The sequence below is a fragment of the Malus domestica genome, chromosome 05 (genome assembly GCF_042453785.1).
Source record: "Malus domestica chromosome 05, GDT2T_hap1".
Taxonomy (NCBI): Eukaryota; Viridiplantae; Streptophyta; class Magnoliopsida; order Rosales; family Rosaceae; genus Malus; species Malus domestica.
The window spans coordinates 2,167,084-2,191,901 of NC_091665.1; the positions used below are offsets into that span (position 1 = coordinate 2,167,084).

The window sequence follows — 24,818 nt, forward strand, 5'->3', positions numbered from 1 at the left end:
GCGGCGACGACGATGTGGGTCTCTGTGCGTGTGTGTGGGAGTGGGAGAAGGATCGAGAGACCTTGGGTCTTTGTGCGTGAGTGTGTGTGTGGGGGAGAAGAATCGAGAGACGTACGTGGGTGGGATTGGGAGATCTGTGTTTGTTCTTGACGGGGGAAATTGACGTGGGAGAACGGAGAAGGGGAAGAAGGGACTCAGAGAAGAGAGAATGGAGAAGGTTCGAGAGAGTCTGAGAGAATACCGTATGCGTGTGAGAGGTGAGTGTGCGTGGGATGTGTGCGTGTGTGGTGTCATGTCGGTGTGTGTGTGTGGTGTCGTGTGAGGTGACTGTTGACCTGTGTATATAGACATATAAATATTATATAATGCATTCGTAACCTGTAAAGCTGTAACACCAATAATATTCTTACTTTTTGGTTTTAGATTCTAGCAATACTTGCAAAAAATTTATGTGGCCCTTTGATGTGGTTGGGTCATCTCATCTGAGATGCCTGACTGATTTTACAAAATGTCCATAACTTTTTGCAGTTTCAGACGATGGACATCAAATAATACTGCTTTTATAATGAAACCGTGTCCGTGTGCGTGAGTCCGTGATATTCTTTCACATGCAGAACAGTGTATCATTGTCTATTATATTCTTTCACGCGACACGCCTTATCAGAGGTGGAGTGATAGTATCAGAGGCATTCAGCATTTTCATTTCTTCTTCTTCCCTTACCATTTTCAAAGCTATTCCAAATCCATTCCAAAGCTTGAAAACAAACGGTTCCATATTTAAGGTAAGTTTACAAACTTAAATTTATATTATTGTAATTTATACAACAACAAATAAATTTGTATGGACTCGTATGTTAATTTTTTTAAGTAATTAATACTTGCATGTTAAATTTTGTAAGTAATTAAGTAATGTTAACAATTACATGTTAATTTTTTTAAGTAATTAAGTAATGTTGTATAATTATTCCCTAGGATAATTTTAATATGTTTAATGTTATTTATTATTTTATTTCCCTTACCATTTTCAAAGCTATTCCAGATCCATTCCAAAGCTTGAACACAAACGGTTCCATATTTAAGGTAAGTTTACAAACTTAAATTTATATTATTGTAATTTATACAACAACAAATAAATTTGTATGGACTCGTATGTTAATTTTTTTAAGTAATTAATACTTGCATGTTAAATTTTGTAAGTAATTAAGTAATGTTAACAATTACATGTTAATTTTTTTAAGTAATTAAGTAATGTTGTATAATTATTCCCTAGGATAATTTTAATATGTTTAATGTTATTTATTATTTTATTTCCCTTGCCATTTTCAAAGCTATTCCAGATCCATTCCAAAGCTTGAACACAAACGGTTCCATATTTAAGGTAATTTTACAAACTTAAATTTATATTATTGTAATTTATACAACAACAAATAAATTTGTGTGGACTCGTATGTTAATTTTTTTAAGTAATTAATACTTGCATGTTAATTTTTTTAAGTAATTAAATAATGTTAACAATTACATGTTAATTTTGTTAAGTAATTAAGTAATGTTGTATAATTATTCCCTAGGATAATTTTAATATGTTTAATGTTATTTATTATTTTATTAATATTAGGTTTTATTATCAAATTGGATTATTATTCATTAATAATAGGTTTTTTTTATTATCAAATTGAATTATTATTCATTAATATTAGGTTTTATTATCAAATTTGATTATTCTTCATTAAATTGGATTATTCATTAAATTGGATTATTATCAAATTGTATTATTATTCATCACCATGTTTTATATTAGGATTATTTTTTATTATCAAATTGGATTATTATTCATTAATATTAGGTTTTATTATCGAATTTGATTATTCTTCATTAAATTGGATTATTCATTAAATTGGATTATTATCAAATTGGATTATTATTCATCACCATGTTTTATATTAGGATTATTTTTTTAATTATCAAATTGGATTATTCTTCATTAATATTAGGTTTTATTATCAAATTTGATTATTCTTCATTAAATTGGATTATTATCAAATTGGATTATTATTCATCACCATGTTTTATATTAGGATTATTTTTTTTATCAAATTGGATTATTATTCATTAATATTAGGTTTTTTTTTAATTATCAAATTGGATTATTCTTCATTAATATTAGGTTTTACTATCAAATTTGATTATTCTTCATTAAATTGGATTATTATCAAATTGGATTATTATTCATCACCATGTTTTATATTAGGATTATTTTTTTATCAAATTGGAATATTATTCATTAATATTAGGTTTTTTTAATTATCAAATTGGATTATTATTCATTAATATTGGGTTTTATTATCAAATTGGATTATTCTTCATTAAATTGGATTATTCATTAAATTGGATTATTATCAAATTGGATTATTCATTAAATTTTTACAATCATTTTCATTTTCATTACTTCGTATTTAATTCTTCTGTAGAATAACTTTATTATTTAGGTTCTCTTATTTTATCAAAAAATAATTGTCTAATTTCCATGAAAAATAAATATAGGTACATTTAAGATGTCAAGTGGAGTTACTAAACGTGATCCAGCTTGGGAACATGGAGACCCAATAGACGGAAACAAACATGGCACAATTTGCAAATATTGTGGTCGGGTAATGAAGAGTGGCGGAGTGACACGACTTAAGTACCATCTTAGTGGATTAGATTCAGCAAAAAATGTCCAACGATGCGATAATGTCCCCCCAGAAGTGAAGGCATTCATCAGCACATTATTAAAAAATAAAAAACAGCAGAAGGAAAAGATAACACATGGAATGGAAAATATTCGAGCTAGGCTACGAGGAGAAGTCATTGGCCAAGCGGTTGACAGTGATGATGATGACGATGAGGACGAATGTGATGATGACATGGGACCTGAAGAACGATGCAGTTTGAAACAAGCATTACGTGCCTCCAAACAGTCAGCATGGGAAAGAGAACACCTTCATAAAATTCCTAATAGGGGACAAGGTTTCGGGACAAGTGGTGGTGCACAAATGAGACGGGGAGGCAGTCTTAGAGAATCACAACCAACACCACCAATAGCCCCAAGTTTATATAAGTCATCCAACGCACGTCAAAAGAGTGTTTGGAGTTATTTCAAAGGAGGTAATGTGAAGGAGGGAATGGGGCGTCTAATTAGCAAGTTCTATATCTATGAAAATGTTCCTGCTGAGAAAGCATCATCACATCATTTCAAAAATATGGTAGTGGGATGTCAACAGGCCGGTGTTGGAGTACAACCTCCCACTCCCTATGAGATAAGAAACAAATGTTTGGATATGGAGTATAAAGACATTGGCGAGTATGTTAACAAGTTGAGGTCAAAGTGGGAAACTAATGGTTGCACAATCATGTGTGACGGATGGACTGGGCCGACCAGATTGTCTATCATAAACTTCATGGTATACTCCAAGGGAAAGACAATTTTTTTGAAGTCTGTTGATGTTTCAGACCATATAAAAAACTACAAGTATATTTACAAATTATTGAGGGATGTAATCATGGAGGTGGGAGAGCATAATGTTGTCCAAGTCGTGACCGACAACGGTTCTGCATTTGTCAAAGCTGGAAAAAAGTTAATGAAGCATCATAATGTGTTTTGGACATCATGTGCAGCACATTGTATTGATCTCATGTTTGAGGCAATGGGGAAGAGAGAGAATGTTGCTACTGTGGTCAAAAGAGCTAGAACGATCACAAATTATATTTACAATCACGGTTGGTTGTTGGCAAAGATGCGTGAATTTTGCAAAGGAGAAATCATTCGTCCAGCTACCACTCGATTCGCCACCAACTATATTGCATTAGACAGCCTACTGAAAAAGAAAGCAGGGTTGAAGCAACTATTCACTAGTGACGATTGGGCCAACCACAATTTCAGCCGCTCAAATACAGGTCGTATGGTGGAAAGTATAGTGCTTGATCATGCTTTCTGGACTCAATCAGAACATGTGTGCCAACTGTTTGAACCTCTTTACAAAGTTTTACGGATCGTTGACACAGAAGTGTATCCTACTATGGGGGCAGTATATGAGTTGATGCGTGTAGTGAAGGATGAATTGGAAAGAAAACATGGTGCAAGGTGGGTCATCAAGATAATTGAAGATCGATGGTATAAAACATTGTACCACGATTTGCATGCAGCAGGTATAAATTATGTCATAATTTGCAATTCATTTCTTTAGTTGCATAAGTTTTATTTCTCTTATTAGAGTATGTGTTTCTTTGAACAACATATTATTTGAATCCTCGATACCAATACAGACCCGGTGTTGGAGATGATGGTACCCTTATACGTGCTGTACATAATGTATACTCTAAATTAGACCCTGCATCACCAGCAGTTGGCCAATTTGGAAATGAGGTACACAATTACTTAAATTATAATAATTACTTAAATTATAATATTAATAATTACTTTGTTGGATTAAACTAACACGATTTATTGAATTCAGCTAACATGGTTTAAAGATGCAAGAAGAACTTTTGGAGAACCAACATCAATTGCTGCTCGAACAACAATGTCTCCTAGTGAGTGTAAACATATTTCACTATAAGTTTATAATAGAATTTGTTCGAGTTATTAGGCTTATCAACATTGTTTTTCATTGTAGCTGAATGGTGGATCATGTATGGGACCGATGCACCAACTGTGAGAAAGTTAGCAATCAAAGTATTATCACAAACAGCTTCCTCATCTGCTTGTGAAAGAAATTGGAGCACATTTGCACTGATACACACAAAGCAAAGAAATAGGTTGGCGCATAGTAGGTTGGAAAAATTAGTTTATTGCTACTACAACATGAAGCTTCAAATTCGAGATAAGGAAGCAGAAATAGATCATGTCGACCGTGGTGACCCACTAGATGTGTTTGATATTGTTGGTGAAGATGATGATACGGAGGGTAACCAACTTTTTCAATGGATTAGACCTCTTCATTTAGATGATGATGAAGGCAACCCAGCTCCCAGAGTTGCTGAAGAAGCACGTAATGAAGGGATAAATGTAGAAAGAGTATTAGAGGAGGAGGTGGGATCTAGCAGCGCTGACTCTTTGGATGAACTTTTCCTCCCAAGACCAAGAAACACTGGAATTCCACCTTCTTCCAATCCTACACAACCACAACATCGTGCTGATACTAATGATAGCTCTAGTACAAGATCAGGAGACTCACCTACCACCGGAGGTGGGAATGATGAAGGACATAGTGGAGCTGGAGGTAGTGGAGCTGGAGGTAGTGGTGGTGGATATGGAAACTATTATGGACCACCACCTCCCGGATATATGAGCCCCTTCACTGGTGAGGCAAACTTCACGCATGCAACACAGGATGATGACCATGGTAGTAGGCAGGCAGGACCAGGAATTGGTGCCATAGGGAAGGACTATACTCGCAGAGAAAGAGGTAAGGGGATTTTGTCAAGTCAAGAAGATGACTCGTTATCTAGAACTTCAGACTCTGTTGGATTGGGAAGTAGTAACTATGGTTATACTCATAACCAACCATTTCCCTACCCTTCATATCTCTACCCTTCATATCCCATTCCTGTTGGGATGGAATCGAGCGACTCATGGAAACAATCCCAGACTCAATCTTCAAATGATTTTTCTTATGGACAACCTCAACCAATCTCGGATCCATATGGGTGGCATGTTAACAATTACATGCAAAACTATTTTGGGGATTTATCATTTGATAACTACTCTTCACAATACACTCATTCTACACATAGAGATGATGAAGATAGTGAAAAATTTGAACCTCATAGGAACTCTATGTGGTACTAAAGTGTAAAATATTGTACTAATTCATTATATATAAATGATTATGGTGTGTTTAGACTTCTTTCATTAATTACTACATATTTTCTACACTCATAATGTTTGTCAGATCGCTATATAATCAACTTGATAATGTTAAATCCATCATGCAATGCATTTCCTTCCAATTTTTTGTGATAAACTAATAGATAATTGACTAAATAAACATCCTACAAAGTTTCAATAAAAATTTCCAAGTTTTTCTTACAATTTCCGTGGTTTCCATGTAATTTTTATCGATATCGATATTTTACCGATATTTCCATCGATATTTCCGTGTTTTCGGATTACCGATATTTCCGATATTACCGATATTTAATACCTTGGTTGAAACTAATTTCATACAATGCGTTTCCCATCAAAATCAATGATATATGTATTTACTAAGTACATTTTCATTTATTTATTTTGTACTCATAAGCAAAAGGGTATAAAAAAAAAAAAAGACCTTGTGTGACGTAGGTACAACTACGTCGCGCAAAGTTTTTTTTTTTTTTTTTTTTTGGGTTCTTGCATTGCCTTTTTCTCTTGTGGTATCCACTTGTGTAAATGTTTAAATTGATGATTGAATTAGTTCATTTTATTCATATAGGGTCAAAGAGTATAGTTGTAAAAAATCATCAAAATCAGAGTTAAAATAACTGTTAAATAGTGATTTTTCGTTCATAACCGTCGAAAAGTTTTGTCCCGTACTTGATCTTTGAATGTTTGTTTTCTACGATTTTTGGCGTATGCGATCTCGAAACATATACAAACAAGTTCGACAGTTGGATTGTTAAAACTAGTTTTGTACAATGCATATCCCATCAAAATCAATGGTATATGTATTTACTACATTTTCATTTATTTATTTTGTACTCATAAGCAAAACAGCAAAAAAAAAAAAAGGACTTTGCGCGACATTGGTACAACTACGTCACACAAAGCTGTTTTGAGCGATGCAGTGGCACCTACGTTGCACAAATTCTTTTTTTTTTTGGGTGTTCTTGCATTGCCTTTTTCTCTTGTGGTATCCACTTGTGTAAATGTTTTAAATTGTTGATCGAATTAGTTTATTGTATAGGGTTAACGAGTGTAACTGTAAAAAATCATCAAAATCAGAGTTAAAATAGCCGTTAAATAGTGATTTTTCATTCATAACCGTCGAAAAGTTTTGTCCCATACTTTATCAATGAATGTTTGTTTTTTACGATTTTTGGCGTATGCGATCTCGAAGCATATACAAACAAGTTCGACAGCTGGATCGTTGAAACTAGTTTTGTACAATGCGTATCCCATCAAAATCAATGGTATATGTATTTACTAAGTACATTTTCATTTATTTATTTTGTACTCATAAGCAAAATGGTAAAAAAAACAAAAAAAAAGGACTTTGCGCCACGTTGGTACAACTCGTCACACAAAGCTGTTTTGCGCGACGCAGTGGCACCTACGTCGCGCGAAGTCTTTTTTTTTTTTGGTGGGTTCTTGCATTGCCTTTTTCTCTTGTGGTATCCACTTGTGTAAATGTTTTAAATTGATGATCGAATTAGTTTATTGTATTCATATAGGGTTAACGAGTGTAGCTGTAAAAAATCATCAAAATCAGAGTTAAAATAACCGTTAAATCGTGATTTTTTGTTTATAACCGTCGAAAAGTTTTGATTGTTACTTGATATCTAAATGTTTGTTTTTTACGATTTTTGGCGTATGCGATCTCGAAGCATATACAAACAAGTTTGACGGTTGGATCGTTCAAACTAGTTTCGTACAATGCATTTCCCATCAAAACGATAGATTCACTAACATTTGAAATTTATTAATACTTTCATCAACTAAAACATAAGATTTTGTAGTATCAACTTGTGTAAATATTTTAAATTGACGATCGAATGAGTTTATTGTATTCATATAGGATCAAGGAGTGTAGCTGTAAAAAATCATCAATATCGGAGTTAAAATAACCGTTAAATCTTGATTTTTCGTTTATAGCCATCGAAAATGTTTGTCTCGTTACTTCATATCTGAATGTTTGTTTTTTGTGATTTTTGACGTATGCGATCTCGAAGTATATACAAACAAGTTTGACGGTTGGATTGTTGAAATTAGTTTTGTAGAATGCGTACCCCATCAAAACAATATATTCACTAACACTTAAGAGTTTATTTATACTTATATTAAGTATAACATAAGATTTTGTGGTATCCACTAGTGTAAATATTTTAAATTGATGATCGAGTTCATTCATTGTATTCACATAGTGTCAAGGAGTGTAACTGTAAAAAATCATCAAATTCGGAGTTAAAATAAACGTTAAATCGTGATTTTTTATTTATAACTGTCGAAATGTTTTGTCCCGTTACTTGAGCTCTGAATGTTTTTTTTTTTTTTTGCGATTTTTAGTGTATGCAATCTTGAAACATATACAAACAAGTTTGATAGTTGGATCATTGAAATTAGTTTTGTAGAATTTTATAATATTTTTTTTAAATATATATATATATATATATATATAACTTGCGCGACGTTTAAATGGGATCGTTGCGCAAAACCACTTTGCGCGACATCGTAATGTATACTTGCGTCGCGCAATGTGTTAAAAATTTGGCGGTTGTTTTGTAAAAATTAGGCGCTGTTTTTTAATTTTCCCAAATTTGGTCTCACTCGGTCTTTCACATCTCGCGTAGCAGCCTTGAGCCTCCTAGGTCTGTCGGTCTTCAATCACTCTCTCAAACTCTCTATCTCTCATTCCCAACACCATCTCTCGATTTCTCTCTATTTCTGCCTTCATCCAAAAAAAATTCACATGCCTCCACCTCGGCCAAGCTCACGCCGCCGTCAATTTCGATGTCCTCTTCAGGTTCGCACATTCAATCTCATTATTTGCATATTTAATTTAATGATTGTGGTCAAATCCATGGTTGAAAAGGATGGGTCTGCAAAGGGAATTGTTTTCAGCTAGTTCACGCTCTTGGATATTTCAAGGTTCGAATACACCCAGATGAACAAGTCCAACGACAACGATTGGTTCCGAATATCCGCCGCCATCGGTGGACTGGCAAGTGCTGGTACGTCTACAACCTCCTCAAGTACGAGTTCGATCTCCAGTTCAATATCCCCATCACCTACCCTGCCACTGCATCGGAAATCGAGCTCCCTCAGCTAGACGGCAAGACCCAAAAGGTCGGCCTTATTTTGATTTTACGATTTTCCCTCTTCCCTCATTTTTGTTTTCTGATTGTAATTTAAGTCCGTTAATTTCTGGGTAATTTTGGATTGGTTCAGATGTATATAGAGGGGAGAAGATCTGCTTGACAGTGCATTTCAAGCCGCTTTGGGCCAAGAACTGGTGATTTTTTTTATCTTGCTGTCTTTAATTTGTTGTATGTGTTGAATTATTGTGAATTTTTTATCTATTTGGTCATTGAGAAATTATAAGAAATGAAAGGAAAGTTGTTTTTCTTTTTTTTTTTTAATTTTTTGTTGGGAAATTTGTAATATTTGGGTTTACTTGAGATTTCGAAATCAGCTGTGAACTCGGCTCTTAATTTGCTTTAGAAGATATGACATAACAGAACAATAAAAACTCAAATGTTGTTGCAACTGACAAAGAAAACTTGAAATTTGTTTGGCTTTTTGATTATTTGCTTCGAGCAGAAAATTAGGATGCATGGTTTGTATATTTCAATATGTTAGTCTTTTGTTTCTGAAACCAATTTTTGTATTTATATTAAGTATCTTTGCCTCTGTGAAAGGAATTTCTTTTCGCATAACATGACTTACCTTGCATTTTCTTTGTGGAAGAATTATGTTTGTATTCTTTTCTGTGGATGGAAAATAATTTGTGTAAAACTTGCGCAACGCATTTTATTTTTCCTTAATTTGAATTGTAGTGAGAAACATCCGTCTGTGGAACTTTTGTTTTTCATGGCATTCACATGGTAATTGATTACCATGAAAGTGTTAGTCTCCCTTTAATCTCTAACAAGGAACGTACTCTAATCTCTTTTGGAAAGCATTAATGCAAACAAACAACGTGCTCATTTGTTTAATTAAACATGTTTGGAGTTATCGGCTAGTAGTACTTATGATCTTTCTCATGTTATGCAGTCCAAGATTTGGTATGGCACATGCACTTTGTTTGGGTCTTGCACCATGGCTTGCTGTAATCATGCTTATAAGAATAGCACATGGTTTTTCTTTTTTATATGAAGTTTATGAAAAGAGGATTGTGGCTGAAGCTGGATGCTTCACAGTATCGTAAGAAATAATGTTTTAGCATAAATTTTCTACGGTTTTGCATCTCAGTTATTAATATTAGAACAGAACAAAAATTTGGGCTTCCAATTGCTGGTTTTAACAAGTTAAAGGTCAAGAATCATGTAGTTTTGTTGCCTAATGACCACTTTTAGATATCTTCAAATTTGCACTGTCTCCAACGACCCTTCTCAGTTAATATTTGACATACATATGCACATATACACCATACAGAGGGACATAGTCCGACTCTCAAAAACTTTGTTCGAGTATTAAGCTCTAGTGATAAGCCACAGGATACAGTTTCCATAGCATAATCAAATTTTCGAGGTTTTGATTTAGAGGCAATATATGCATCAATGTTAAGGCTTATGTGATCAGTTACTATCATTGAACGTTAAGGCTTATGTGATCAGTTAATATGTTTGAATGTTGAGGCTTATGTGATCAGTTAATTTCTTTGAATTTCATCATATCTTGATTATTCTAAGCCTTCTTTAGTTGAATACTTGAATAAGATATGTGGATTAAACTTTGAAGGTTGACATATTCCAGAGGGACTTCATCCTTGATCCTTATTAACTGAGAAATGATAAGGTGAAGGGTGCTAACCTTAGGTGGCTTTACCCACATTTGTCTGTCATACTAGCCACTCTCTTTGTAAGGTATAACTGCTGATAGTAGCCTATCACCAACATAACTCCATCCCTGCAGTACGGTAATTATATGATTTACTTGCTTTAAAGATTCTACAATGAGAGACGTTCTACTAAACAAATATTAAGCACGAAAATTTCTTAAATGTGCTTGTTTTTCTTTCTTATTGCTTACAATACTACTATTTAATGTCTCAATATGAAATTTCAAGCCTTGCATTTGTTTTCGTGCAATCCATACATACCGGGGAACCTATAGTAATATATGTTCTTTGGTATTCGGGGTTGGTAGAATTGAATCCATGGCTGTTTAGCAATTTCATAATCTATCATGTGTTTATCTTTTCTCAAAGGATCCCCCTTAATATAATTTTTCAAGAGTTCTACTTATACAAGTACAAATTTTTTTCTTGATCCATATGCTTATGTCTGTGCAGATAGAGAGAAGCAACAATTGCTGAGGCTCAAGCATTAGGGGCAGTAGTTTGCTCTCAAGGTCCTTTGTTTGGAGGTGTTAAAAAAATGTGAAGGCTTCAAGTGACAATGTCCTTGTTTGTTGGAGGTCTCTGGATAGTTTGATATTTCTTTGTATATCTCATCGTTTTATTGTTTACTTTAGAAGATTACTTGTTTTTTCTTTTTTGTTCGGACATCTTGTATGTATATTTTCATATATTTTATAATTAAATACTTTTGCTAGGTTAATTAATTATTGTTTAGAATTTAATTACAATATTTATCAAAAATTAAAAAATATATATATTTTTGACCAAAACAAAAAAAAAAAAAGAGTTTGCACGACGCATGTCCTACGTTGCGCAATATTTATCAAAAATTAAAAAAAAAAATTTTTGACCAAAACCCAAAAAGGGGTTTGCACGATGCATGACTATGTTGTGCAAAACGGCTTTGCGCAACGCATGTTACTTGTTCGTCGCCCAAACCTTAGTGTCAGTGCCTGTGCGCGATGAAGGTTGCGTCGCGCAAACCCTTAGGCAATGATTTTTGACTTTGAGCAACGAAGGTACATACGTCGCGCAAAGTGTTTTTTCTACTAGTGAATTTAGCTGGTATTAAGTTTTTGGATGTTGAAGGCAAGAAAGTATACATCATGCCTTCAACGAAATCCAATTTGGCGAACATGAAGCCGTACTTGCCTCTAATGACCTTGTAATTTGACTGTAGTCACTGTTTGAGTTTTGGGAAACAAAGTTAATCGCTTGAAAGTATAATATTTATTTGGAATTATGCCCAGCATTTCAGATGGCGATGTGAATTGTCATACCTCTTTAGTAGACTTCGTGATGGTTCTCTTCAGTATCCGACTTGAGTAAATTGTAGCAACAGTCTCTTAACTTTAACTCAATTTGAGTAATGGTTCTTCAACTAAAAATTCATTACCATTAATCTTCCAACTCATCAAAACATGCAACTATGGTCCCTCAATTAAAAATTTATTACCATTAATAACGAAAATGACCATAACTACACGTTTTGATGACTTGGAGGGACCAATGATAATAGATTTTTAGTTGAGGAACCATTGTTACAATTTACTCTTCCGACTTTTGTAACTTGTAGAATTGTGATCCCATCTATGAATGAATGATTTTGTAGATGTGAATCTTCCTTGTGAATTTTGATCTTCTATTATTTATCCTTGTGCTTTTGGTTTCTATTTGCATGGTAATTTATGGACATTGTGCGTTGTTAATTTTGCTGGAACTTCCTTCTACTTATAGGTCTGGTGGGTTCTTCCACCACTTATGTCATTTCGTTAGGACTTTCGCCGTCTTTCAACCATCCTTCTAGGATAATCTCTTAAGTGGTTTATCATTTCATATATCGTGAACGACAAAGTTATGATTTGAGTGAAATATTAACGCAAATTTTAAATAACCGAAAAGTCGCGGCCAAAAAAAGGATCCAAATAAGGGATCAAAAGTATTATTAGAATTCGTCTGATCCTTATTGGTGGTTGGAACATAGATGAGCAAATGAACAAACTTACTATTCCAAAAGTAATATTCCATACCTACCGTCAACAACCACTGCATGCTTAGCACTTGAGAGAGAGTGTGTCGTGTGCCAACGAGTTCTCTTCTCTCGACCCCTGAGGTCTTGGTGCTCCCTTCTTCCCATGAGCCTTGATTTCTCCTCTTTCCCTGGGCCTTAGTCGGGCCTTCTCTTGAGCCTGCATTGTTTCTAGGGGCCGAAAAGGACCCTGTGTTAACAGTGGGCTTGCTGCATGTTCCCAAGAGAAGAAAATAAAAATCGCTTCATCATATGCAAGATAACGAAATTGCTCTCTTAATTGGCCTTATATTTTTGGCGTTGCTCCTCCGAACGCTACGTACAAAATTCCAATTTGTCCATTGGTTTGGTTGGTTCGAGGGAGTACTCCTGAGGTGGTGGTTTAGAAATTAAACGTCAGAAGCGACTGATTGAGGAACCATGAACTTGATGGAACTGAAGCCATCGATGTGTGATCACTTCTGATGTTTTCAGACGATGTGCAACTTCTTTTTCACTTGGAACGACTAATTAATGCATTCTGGAAATTCACTCATCATCTTTTGAGGCGCTCCTTAATCCGAAAACCGAAAATAATTTTAGGGTATAGAGAGGGTAATATGATATGATATCAAAGAGAGATATAAATGGAAAATCTCTTTGAATCACTCCAACAACCAATTCACGAACCTCATGAATGGTAAAATGGTCAACTCCCATATATCATCCATACCTAACAGAAAACTAACTGCACTTCAAACAAGACCTGTACTTTGAGATGACACTTACATGCGTTCAACATCAAGTTCCCCATTCCTTTCCTCAACCGTCATATGGTTTTAACTCAGCCATCATTCGCAAGTCCCTCAAATATGCCTCTAAGTCCAGAAATTCTTCTTTCTTGGGCTCCTCTCCCAAAATATCATCCTCTCTCATTTCTTTTCTCCATTTCTCACGTTGTTGGGGCTCAACGCACGGGCAATCTGTAGTCCAGTGCTCACCCAATACCATACAATAGGTACACAACTTGAGAGTAGCACGTCCTGTCCAGCCCCGGCGAGTAGGGTGGCCCCCCGGCTGAGCACAACAATCACAAACTATTCCATACCTACCGTCAACAAGAGTTACCTCCAGAGGGTTTGGGATATTTATCACGTAAGGGCAACCAGCACTCGTGTGGTCTTTGTCCTTTCCACAAACTCCACAAGGACCATATCTAAGTTTTGTTGCTGCTAATTCTGCTTCCAAGTCCTTGTGCCCTTTCTTCTTTCCTGCCATTATTAAATACCAAAAACAAAAAGAACAAAAATCACATCAACGCCCATATTGTTCCCAACACACAAGATAAGTCACTACAACATGACATTAAATATTAAGGAAAACTAATGAAAATAGTTTGAAAACTTTAAGTTTTAACTATAAGGACAAAATAAAAAGTAGAGTAATAATATCATGATTGACTTTTTAGTGTAAAATGTAGTTTTTCGTAAAAGTGAACAGTACTAAAAGCTTTTCGTTAAAGTTTCATAAATATTATAGGATTGGGAGGATTTTATAACAAAGTTATCAATCATTTAATAATAATTTAATCTCTATTACAACAACAAATAGTTACAACTGAAATACATACTCCAGGGTGGGAACGGAATTGAACTTCAAGGATAGGACGCAGATGGATATTTTATTTACATTAAACTTTCCCTAAATAAATAAATGTAGCACTTTACAATTTATCTACATAAACTCCCTAAAAGAATCCAAATAGGCGCATTGCATAATAAACCCTAAAAGATAAACGGAAACTTACGATTATGCCCCTGAACCGATTCTGACTTGGCTTTCGCGTGGGCTTCTACTTCTCCACCGATTGCGCGGCGGAACATGGCAACGCATTCCTGTACGCGGCCGACCACGGGAGCGGATCTCAAAGTCCGGCAGATCATGGCTCTTTGCGAGTGAGAGAGACCCTGAAACCTCTGCTATTGCTCATTTTTGGACAATGACAGATATTTATTTTCTTTTGGGCCTGACAGGCGACCCATCTTTTGAGAGGTTCTCGAGCAAGATATTTATATTCTTCCTATGAAAACGGGTGACCCATATTTTGCAAAATAAAAATCGCCGCAACGCCCCTCCAAGCCGGTGCCCATCGACATCGGGGCGCGGAGGTGTATGTGGAACCTTACGTGGAGAAGGGCTACGGCTACCAATTTGTTTGGATCAGGAGGAGTCCACTGAAGATTGAATGCCTACATTTGGGAGGCTCATGTATTGTTTGCACTTTTACTTTCGCTAAACGATTTAAGTACAAATTTTACTAATTTTTTCGTCGCTGCATAGCTTATAGTATGAAGTTTACGCAAAAAATTACCAAAAAGAGTCGTCACATCAAATTTATAAACTAGTTTGTTATCATATCTAATCGTGACTTTGAAGGAAACAATATCCAAGACGACTAAAATATGGTAATCTTATCCAAGGAAATTCATGATCACCATATGCAGCACCAAGTTGCAGAGAACAAAATCTGCAAAAGCCCGTTCCGGTGCTAAATCCTGCAGTTTTTACACGCATAGATCAGGATGACGGAATATGATGAGAAAGTTGTGGTAAGACAATGTTAGCTATGTTGTAATATCTCAATATATGATGAAGAATTGACACGAGAAAGAAAACTGGTCTAGAATATGCAAACATGTCACAACTACCAATTTGTGAATCGGACACAAGGACAAGAATCACACTTTACCTTAAATTCTTTATTTTCTTTGTTCACTTGAATACGGAGACAAACTGCAAAAGAAATAATCAGGTTGAGAGTTAAAATCCTCGCATCTAATATGGATTTACACCTGAAAAAGAAATAAACTACATATTCCTCCTTACCAGCAAGGACTGCCGTCCCAATGCAAGAAAGTACTCCTGAAAGGAAAGAGTTGAATGGGAACGACCCGACAATAGCCATGTAGACTACCTGTTCAAAACAAAGTAGAAAACCAAATGAAGATTAAACGAACGATATAGAGTTCCAATGCAGACGTTCACTTCAACCATTCAAGCTCTAGTTTTCTAGGAATTCAAATAAACATATGTTAAGGTGATAGAGACAAAGAGTGGACATGGTGAATCTAACATTGACGAAATACGGCAGTAGACAGTCCAGAACTGTAATTCTAGAAACAGGGTGGTCGCATGAATCCATGTTATTTATCCAAACAAGAACTGTCACTAGAACCTCAAACCTATGTTCGTCTACAATAACGTCTTACTTAACATCTAGAAAATAACATGGCACTTGTACGGTTGTACTCCCAAACATGCTTGCAGACAGTAATTTTCTCTTGTGAAAAAACTTATGATTAAAAAATATAAATTTAGGCCTACCATAACTATAGAAATAGACTATTGTTGGCAAAATTACACCTACCATAACACAAATGATTACACAAAGTAAAACCTTTTAGATGTATCTACATGCCATGCCGGTGAAAGAGTCAAAGTTCTGTAGTAACTCCATGTCTTGTGAACAGCCAGAGAGGAAATAACTAAATCAATTTTCTAGTCACTGGTGTAAGTCATTTTTCTCATTTGACTAGTTTCAGATCTATACAAGCAAAGCTCTATTTCCTCGAGATCGCATCGAAATGGGGCATCGCGATCTCTGCAAAATGATAATTTTCCGAATTTTCTAAGCACCCAAAACTGAAATTGAGATGATGAAATTACCTGGATAAGAGCTGTGGATACGGCGAACCCAATATAGAGATCAATGATCTGGAAATTGAACACATACAAAAAGAAAATGAAAATTTGGGTTAAGCTTTTCTCTGCTTTCAGTTTGTGAATTATTAGAGAGAGAGAGAGAAGGAGACCTTGAGAGTGGTGGGAGTGGCGGAGTAAGCTGAGCGAAGAGAATCGAAGAGAGCAACCGCATCCTGGGCCGTTGACGAGTGTGATGCTTTCCCCATTTTTCTCTCTCTTCTTCTTCTTCTTCTTGTTCAGTTGTTCTTCAGTCTTTGTATTTCTCTCTCTCTGCTGCTTACAGACGGAATTAACTAGATCCAATTCGGGGATATTATCGTCATTTTAACTAATTGTAAAGATTTGGGTAAGAGTTGGGTGGGCTTCTTCAAGTTATCTTCCTTTTTATTATAGTTGGGCCGATATAGGCTTAAGTGGATTATTTGTTTCCTTCAATCTAAATACTAAAATACAACCCTTGTTCATTAAAAAAAGAAAAGAAAAGAAAAGTAAAATACAACCCACTTGAGTTTCTTTTTTGTTGCATTCTACTTTTAAGGAGAATATTGGCATATGCAACCGAGTTAGAAGCTCATTTCTTGTAGTTTAAAGTAAAATATCGTTCTTTCAAGTAAAACAAAAAGTAAAAGAAGAAATACCAATATTGGTTCTTGAAGTTTTTATTTTGTTTAAATTTTTATTTAAAATACAATTATATATTTACTTTAAGAAAGTATGAAATTCAGTTAAGTCAAACAATGAGTCAACCATAATAAATTAGTTGTTGGAAATTTATATCAAGGTTCAAAAAAACACTAGGCGTTAGTCGGACGGTGAACTAGGGCCTAGTGCTTAAGCGGCTAGGCAAGGCCTAGGCGGATTTAATGAATTTATTATATATTACATAAATTAATTAGATTTACTATGTAATATATAAATAAATATGAAATAATATGTAATTTTGTAAAAAGAATAATATCTATGTAATGTAAGATTTCAACTATATAAATATAGTTTGGTCTTAGAAAAAACAATAAAGTATTAAAACAAAACCCACATAATGACCCTTGCACTCCACTTGTTCCATATCACTCCCAATTGGTGGAGCCATACCTCTATCACATTACCCAAGGTTTCAATCTCATATCAAAGGTATAATAGTGTAAAAAACATATTAAAGAAATCAATTGTCTATTTAATAATAGGGCTAGTGGTGGACATGATAGTAAATATAGTAGAGTGGTACACTCTTCAACACCTTTTGACCCCTTGAAAACCGGAAAGCTCTTTATTTTGGGTTTTCTTCCGTTTTCTCTTCCTCCTCTCTCACATCTTCGTTCTCATTTCGTTTTTTTTTTCTTTTATGTTTCCTCTTCTTCCTCTCGCTAATCTTCTTCCATTTTCTTCTGTAAATTCCCTTCTTTTTCAAGTCTGGCATCACAAGAGTTGGAGTTAAAAATGTGAGTCTGCTTAAGATGAGATAGCATGATTTAGGGCAGAAGAGAAGACGATGACGAGAACTATGCACAGAGCAGAAGAGAGTTCAAGACGGAAGTTGCAGAGCCTGCGATAGAAGAAGACAACATTCAAGGCCGTTTGGACCACCTAGAGCGCCTAGGGAGTGCCTAAGCGGTCGCCCAACTCCCTACTGATTTCTGTAACGATTTGCCTTAAAACACATCAGGGCTCCACCGCCTAATGCCTAGGCGCCGTCTAAGGAGATTTTTAGAACACTGATTTATATTATAATATTTATTGGATACTATTGTATTTAATTTCAAATATTGAATGAAAAAATTAATCTTGTTTATTCTTAAGTGTTACGTCTGATGCAAAGAATTGCATCACATTATTTGTAATTTGGGATGTGTAGTTTGATGATCGTAGTGTAGGTTACATAGATGCAAAGTTGCATCTTTACACCAAACAACACAATGGGTTCTATATTAACCCATAAAACCATTATCATTAGATATACATAATTAGAGTTAATTTTTACTATTGAGAAATATGGTTTCCCCACTCTATTTCTCTCATTATTCGTTTGTTAAATTACAAGTCATGTCTTAAGAGTACAAAATATATAAAGTTCCCCAGAGTTCGAATATTAAAGTGTTTCGACTTCGGATTATAGATTGTTGAATCCTGATAGATGGACGCCTACCGAACTACAAACACAAGAATAGGGGCAAAATTCTGTCTTTAGGACATTGCATATGCAAGCCTCAATCTCCAAGTTTGTCAATTTTTTTAACTTTCTCTCTAGTTGTTTATATTAATATCATATATAATTGATGTTGTGAATTTCTTTATGATTATTATCATTGGAATTATATTGTTATTTTTCATATTTTGTAATATTGCTCCAACAATCTAAAGACAGAATTTATCTCTATGCGATAATTAGAAAATGTGATGATGTGTTTGTAAGGTGTATATGCAGTATACGGGAAAAGCAAAGGGAAAACATAAGCATTAGTGTTTACTTGATTCGTGCCTTTTGCATTGTATGATTTTTAAAATTTGACAGTTATTATGGCAATAAGTCCACTACTACAAAATTATCTATAACTGGCGGTCCAAAAACCGACAAAAGACGTATATTACTTTCGGATTTTAAGCAAAATCCAACAGAAAATAGATGCAGTGGCAGATATAATAAGCGACAGAATTGCCAGCGTTAGGAAATGAAATTTCCGACAGAAAATATTCTAAAACCGACATAAATTATGTCAGATATAACCGACAAAGAATATATTAATAATAAATAAATAAGAGCATTTTTGTTGGTTAAAACCGACAGAACTTGTGTCGGCTATAACCGACAAAGAATTTATTAATAAAAATAAATAAAAGCATTTTATGTTGGATAAAATTGACAGAAAATATATTAATAATAAAAATATATAAACCACTTTCTGCATCACAAGAACGCCTCTGATGCAGGACAGAACCAAAGGTCTCAAGGAGACGGGGGATAGATAACCTGGGAATCACTCAACCAGGGGTAACGGAGCTCACTCACGTCGCTAATCGTGGATTCGCTCACACGACCAAGCCAAATGCTTGATTTTAGAAGGAGAAATCACTCACTTCAATTGCACAAAGCAAAATATATTTTAATTCATTCAAGTCCCCTTCTCAAGGGTTTAGTACATATATTTATAAGGAATACAACACCATGAAACTCTAGTCCGAATTGGACTTTTGCTCTACCCCAAAAATATTTAAAATGTTCTTAAATGACTACTTAAACTATTTGTGTTGCTCTAAAACTCAATTAAATATATTTGATGGTTCCAATATGCATGAGACTCTTGTTAGATTCCAATACATGCATGAGAGCCTTGGTTACTGCATCATTCTCCTCTTCTCTGAAGAAACTCGTCCACGAGTTTAAATCTTTGTTGACTCCGTTATAATCTTGAAATTGATTTTTGGCTTTCCATGTGAATAAGTACTTGGAGTATTTTCTTATTCTTGAAGTGCTACATTCATGCTCCATGAAAAATCTTGCAATCCAACTGATATCAATCTTCATTTGATTGACTAAATCAACTAAAACTTGAGAAGCCTTCCAATTAAAAATATCAAAACCAATAAAATCAATGTATTCATAAGTGGTATCTTCTTTCACATCAACAATATCTTGAAATTTGATATCTCCCACTTCAGCAACATCACTGAATTCCTTCAAAGATTTGTGAGATGAAAACCCTTCTTCTCTCCCACCGAAACTTTTGTTATTACTCAAGCTAAAACCATCACAAATTTCACAATTACTCAAGCAATGATCAAATAAGGGAGGCATACTCAAATGAATCAAAGACGAAGCCTCAATATTTTCACACCCATAATTTGAACTAAAATAATTCAAACTAACCGTATCTTGGGCCAATTCATTGTAAACTGTTGAACAACAATCTCCTTCTTCAGTTGACTCAAACCACGGAGCATAATCATGAAAATGGTCAACACATTGCAAACAAATGCCTCCCTCCCCTTCGGAAACCACACCGCCTCGTCGTCGATTTTTGATGCGAGAAATTTGATTGGTGAGATGTCGATGCATCCTCTTAATCTCTTCCATGTCATCATCAACATACTTGTCATAAACTGGTGGAGAATTCCAATCAACCAAGCTAATCTCTTCAACCATTTGATGTTCAAGCAGATGAAAAATATCAGCCATAATCTTCTAACTGCAGCGGAAAACTTGCTCTGATGCCACTTGATGTAGGACAGAACCAAATGTCTCAAGGAGACGGGGGATAGATAACCTGGGAATCACTCAACCAGGGGCAACGGAGCTCACTCACGTCGCTAATTGTGGATTCGCTCACACGACCTAGCCAAATGCTTGATTTTAGAAGAGAAATCACTCACTTCAATTGCACAAAGCAAAATATATTTTAATTCATCCAAGTCCCCTTCTCAAGGGTTTAGTACATATATTTATAAGGAATACAACCCCATGAAACTCTAGTCCGAATTGGACTTTTGCTCTACCCCAAAAATATTTAAAATGTTCTTAAATGACTACTTAACTATTTGTGTTGCTCTAAAACTCAATTAAATATATTTGATGGTTCCAATATGCATGTGACTCTTGTTAGATTCCAATACATGCATGAGAGCCTTGGTTACTGCATCAGCCTCAAAGAACATTGGAGAGGGAGAGAGACAATAGATTCGGAACAGCCCATCTTTCAAAAGTCATGGATTTCTTCTGCAATCTGGACAACCCTGTTTCAAAAGCCATCTACCAGTAAGTGAAACTTCACACTCGAACTTTTTTTTTCCACCATTTGTGTAATAATTTCGAGCTTCTTTTTCCATATCAACACAGAGTTTTGTATTCAATTCGGAGTTGATTCAACCTAATCTCAACTATGGGCGTGCAATTAACATTTATTCACCCCAGCACATTCATCATCCATTCCTCAACATTAATGGGATTTGGCAATGCCGATGCGGAAAAAAAAAGACATAGTTCAGAAATACTCACAGAGGGGGTTACTGAGAAGCTTTTATGCCACTTAGATCCATTCATCAAATTCCTAATACACGCATTCTACTTTTTGGGGATCTAAGTAGCACAGAGGTCACGGCTCATCAAGGCAGAATACTGATTCAATTATGCACACGCTTGGCTCGAGAAGGTATTGGTGGGTACAAGCAAGCAAACAAGAACAGATTCATGAGCATATTGAACAACATATTTGATTTATGCATGCATGCACAAACCAAGATATTGCCATTATTCCATAGATATAACTTGAGATATGGTATGCACAAGATCAAGCTCGAGTTTGGGGAAGGAGACCTTATACGTTTTCTTGCAGATCTAGAACCTTGATTTTTCCGCTTGTATCAGGCGGATTTGAAATTCTGCAGTCACTCTATTCGTGTTCTTGATCTCTCCGCTGATTGTTGAACCTGCACTGAAAGCACACATGCACGAGGGTTTCGTCTATTTTCTAATAAAAAAAGGAAACTGGAAACAGAGATGTCTAAGAAATGGGGGTGTGGGTTGTTTTGGTTTTGGGTTACAGGCCGAGAAGATTAGAGATGAGGGATGACATATGAGGCTGAAGATTATAGAGAGAAATGAAGAGAGAGGAAGAGAGCTCTCATGGCTTTGGGCTTGAGGCTAGAGAGAAGAGGGGATAAGAGCTAAACGGCAGAAATGGGAAATGAAGGAAGGGGGAAGGGGGAAGGGGGAAGGGGGAAGGGTTTTATTTTGGAATCTTTTCATTACTGTCGGTTAAAACAGACAGAAACATTTTTTTTAAATAAAAACCGATAGAAACATTTTCATTACTGTCGGCTATAACCGATAGAAACAAAATGGAGGCAAAAATCCCCCCAAAATTCCCGCCCAAAATTTTAAATTCCCTTCCAAAATTTTAAATTTCCCCCCAAAATTTTGTTTCGATTTAAAAAAATAAAATAATAATTGTTTCGTTTAATAAATAAATAATATGTATTTAAATTAAATACGTTTTTAAAAATTAAATAAATAATTGTTTGGTTTAATAGATAATAACCCATGTAAAATATGCGATAAAGAAACAAAAAGATAATTGTACAATAAAAATATCATCACACAAACTAAATATTGTCTAATAAAAAAGATAATTGTGCAATGAAAATGTCATCACACAAACTAAATATTGTCTAATAAAAAAGATAATTGTACAATGATTGTCTAATCAATACTTGAAAAACATAAATAAAAATTTAGCACAAATTACTTTTCCCACTTCAAAATTTAGGCAAATTTAACAGAGATATGCATTCTACAAAACTAGTTCCCATGATCTAACCGTCAAACTTGTTTGTAGATACTACAAGATCACATATGTAAAAAATCGCAAAAAAAAAAAAATCCAAAGATTAGGTAATGAAACAAAAGTTTTATACGGTTATAAACGAAAAATCACAATTTAACGGTTATATTAGCTCCGATTTTGATGATTTTTTACAGCTACACTCCTCGACCCTATAAGAATGCAATGAACGAATTCAATCTTCAATTTAAAATATTTACACTAGTGGATGCTTAATGGAAGTATAATATTAACTCTAAGTGTTTGTTTAATCTACCATTTTGACGCGATATACATTATACGAAACTTTTTTCAACGATCCAGCCGTCAAACTTATTTGTACACACTCCGAGATTGCATGCGTAAAAAATCGTAAAAAACAAACATTCAGAGATTATATAACGGAACAAAAGTTTTCGACGGTTATAAAAAAAAAAAATCACAATTTAAAGGTTATTTTAGCTCCGATTTTAATGATTTTTTATAGCTACACTCCTCGACTCTATAAGAATGCAATGAATAAATTTGATCTTCAATTTAAAATATTTACACTAGTGGATTCTTACTTTATACTTGATGGAAGTATAATATTAACTCTTAAGTGTTTGTTTAATATACCGTTTTGACGCGATATGCATTCTACGAAACTTTTTTCAACGATTCAACCGTAAACTTATTTGTACACACTTCGAGATTGCATGTAAAAAATTGTAAAAAAACAAACATTCAGAGATTACGTAATGGAACAAAAATTTTCAACGGTTATAAATGAAAAATAACAATTTAATGGTTATTTTAGCTCCGATTTTGATGATTTTTTACAACTACCCTCGTCGACCCTATAAGAATGCATTGAACGAATTCGATCTTCAATTTAAAATATTTACACTAGTGGATAGATTTTATAGTTGATGGGGAAGTATAACATTAACTTTAAGTGTTTGGTTAATCTACTGTTTTGATGCGATACGCATTCTACGAAACGTTTTTCAACGATCCAACCGTCAAACTTATTTATACACACTCCGAGATCGCATACCTAAAAAGTCGCAAAAAACGAACATTCAGAGATTAGGTAACGGAACAAAAGTTTTCAATGATTATAAATGAAAATCACAATTTAACTGTTGTTTTAGCTCCTATTTTGATGATTTTTTATAGCTACACTCCTCGACCCTATAAGAATACAATGAACAAATTTGATCTTCAATTTAAAATATTTACACTAGTAGATACCACAAATCTTACTTTATACTTGATGGAAGTATAATATTAACTCTTAAGTGTTTGTTGACACACCCTGATCCTAAAATCAAGGCGTGCTGGCCGTCATGTGAGCGTGATGTAGCCAAAAGTGCGACACGGAAGCAAGATATAATAGAAATATGAAAGAATTTAAACCAACCACTAGCAGTAACAACCTACTAGCATAAAAGAGTGAGTTATAAGGTAAAACACACGAATTCAGAGCGTAGGTATCAAGTGCAGTCAAGTAGGACTATAATTAAAAGTACAACACTCGCAGGTGAGTCCTACATGCAGAACGTCTGTCAGAACGCCGAAAAGAACCTCGTGAGCCACCAATTGCTAACTAAAACATGGAGGGGCGCAAAACAAAGATGAGTGGGTTAGTAAAACCAAAGATTTTCCAAAAACATTTCATTTAAAACATTTCTAACCCCTCACCGTAAAACCTGTATACTTTCCCAGAAATTTATTATAAAAACACAAATATATATATCATCAAAACTCAGCTCACAATCTTTCAACGCTTTTCAGAAAAAATATGTCATGCCATGCCAAAATATAATATGAATGCATCAATATAAATCAGGTGAAATAATAAATCAACCAGAGACCCTACAGTGGTCCTGTACGGCTGATTCTATAGCTCAATATCCCACTCAGCCGGAGTCACCACAGTGACCTATACGGCCCTACTCTGCACGTCACTCGGAACTACGTAAGGTAGTCTGTACG

General features: G+C 34.7%; 3 protein-coding genes and 1 long non-coding RNA gene across 6 annotated transcripts; 2 read left to right on the forward strand and 2 right to left on the reverse strand.

The window, feature by feature from the left end:
* The first annotated feature begins 3,514 nt into the window (after positions 1 to 3,514).
* Positions 3,515 to 5,885, forward strand: LOC139195861 (uncharacterized). The gene is made up of 3 exons (XM_070821616.1): positions 3,515 to 4,402; positions 4,494 to 4,569; positions 4,653 to 5,885. The coding sequence occupies exons 2-3, from the start codon at positions 4,560 to 4,562 to the stop codon at positions 5,825 to 5,827; spliced, it is 1,185 nt and encodes a 394-aa protein (XP_070677717.1). The 5' UTR covers positions 3,515 to 4,402; positions 4,494 to 4,559; the 3' UTR covers positions 5,828 to 5,885.
* Positions 5,886 to 8,495: 2,610 nt separating this feature from the next.
* On the forward strand, positions 8,496 to 11,457 carry LOC103436628 (uncharacterized). 3 transcript variants are annotated; one of them, XR_529570.4, is made up of 4 exons: positions 8,496 to 8,699; positions 8,825 to 9,022; positions 9,125 to 9,188; positions 11,190 to 11,457. It is a non-coding gene; the product is annotated as an uncharacterized lncRNA (long non-coding RNA). The 3 variants fall into 3 exon arrangements; XR_529569.4 differs by having other exon boundaries at positions 8,505 to 8,699; positions 8,784 to 9,022; XR_529571.4 differs by having other exon boundaries at positions 8,506 to 8,699; positions 8,798 to 9,022.
* A 1,948-nt stretch (positions 11,458 to 13,405) lies between these two features.
* Positions 13,406 to 14,882, reverse strand: LOC108173313 (uncharacterized). The gene is made up of 2 exons (XM_017332088.3): positions 14,573 to 14,882; positions 13,406 to 14,036 (listed from the first exon to the last, which is right to left on the reverse strand). The coding sequence occupies exons 1-2, from the start codon at positions 14,706 to 14,708 to the stop codon at positions 13,588 to 13,590; spliced, it is 585 nt and encodes a 194-aa protein (XP_017187577.3). The 5' UTR covers positions 14,709 to 14,882; the 3' UTR covers positions 13,406 to 13,587.
* A 250-nt stretch (positions 14,883 to 15,132) lies between these two features.
* On the reverse strand, positions 15,133 to 16,761 carry LOC103436627 (dolichyl-diphosphooligosaccharide--protein glycosyltransferase subunit DAD1). Its single transcript, NM_001293917.1, is given in 5 exon segments — positions 15,133 to 15,320; positions 15,515 to 15,558; positions 15,652 to 15,739; positions 16,492 to 16,539; positions 16,638 to 16,761. Coding segments are annotated over 5 exon segments (360 nt in total). The 5' UTR covers positions 16,734 to 16,761; the 3' UTR covers positions 15,133 to 15,236.
* Between the last annotated feature and the right edge of the window lie 8,057 nt (positions 16,762 to 24,818).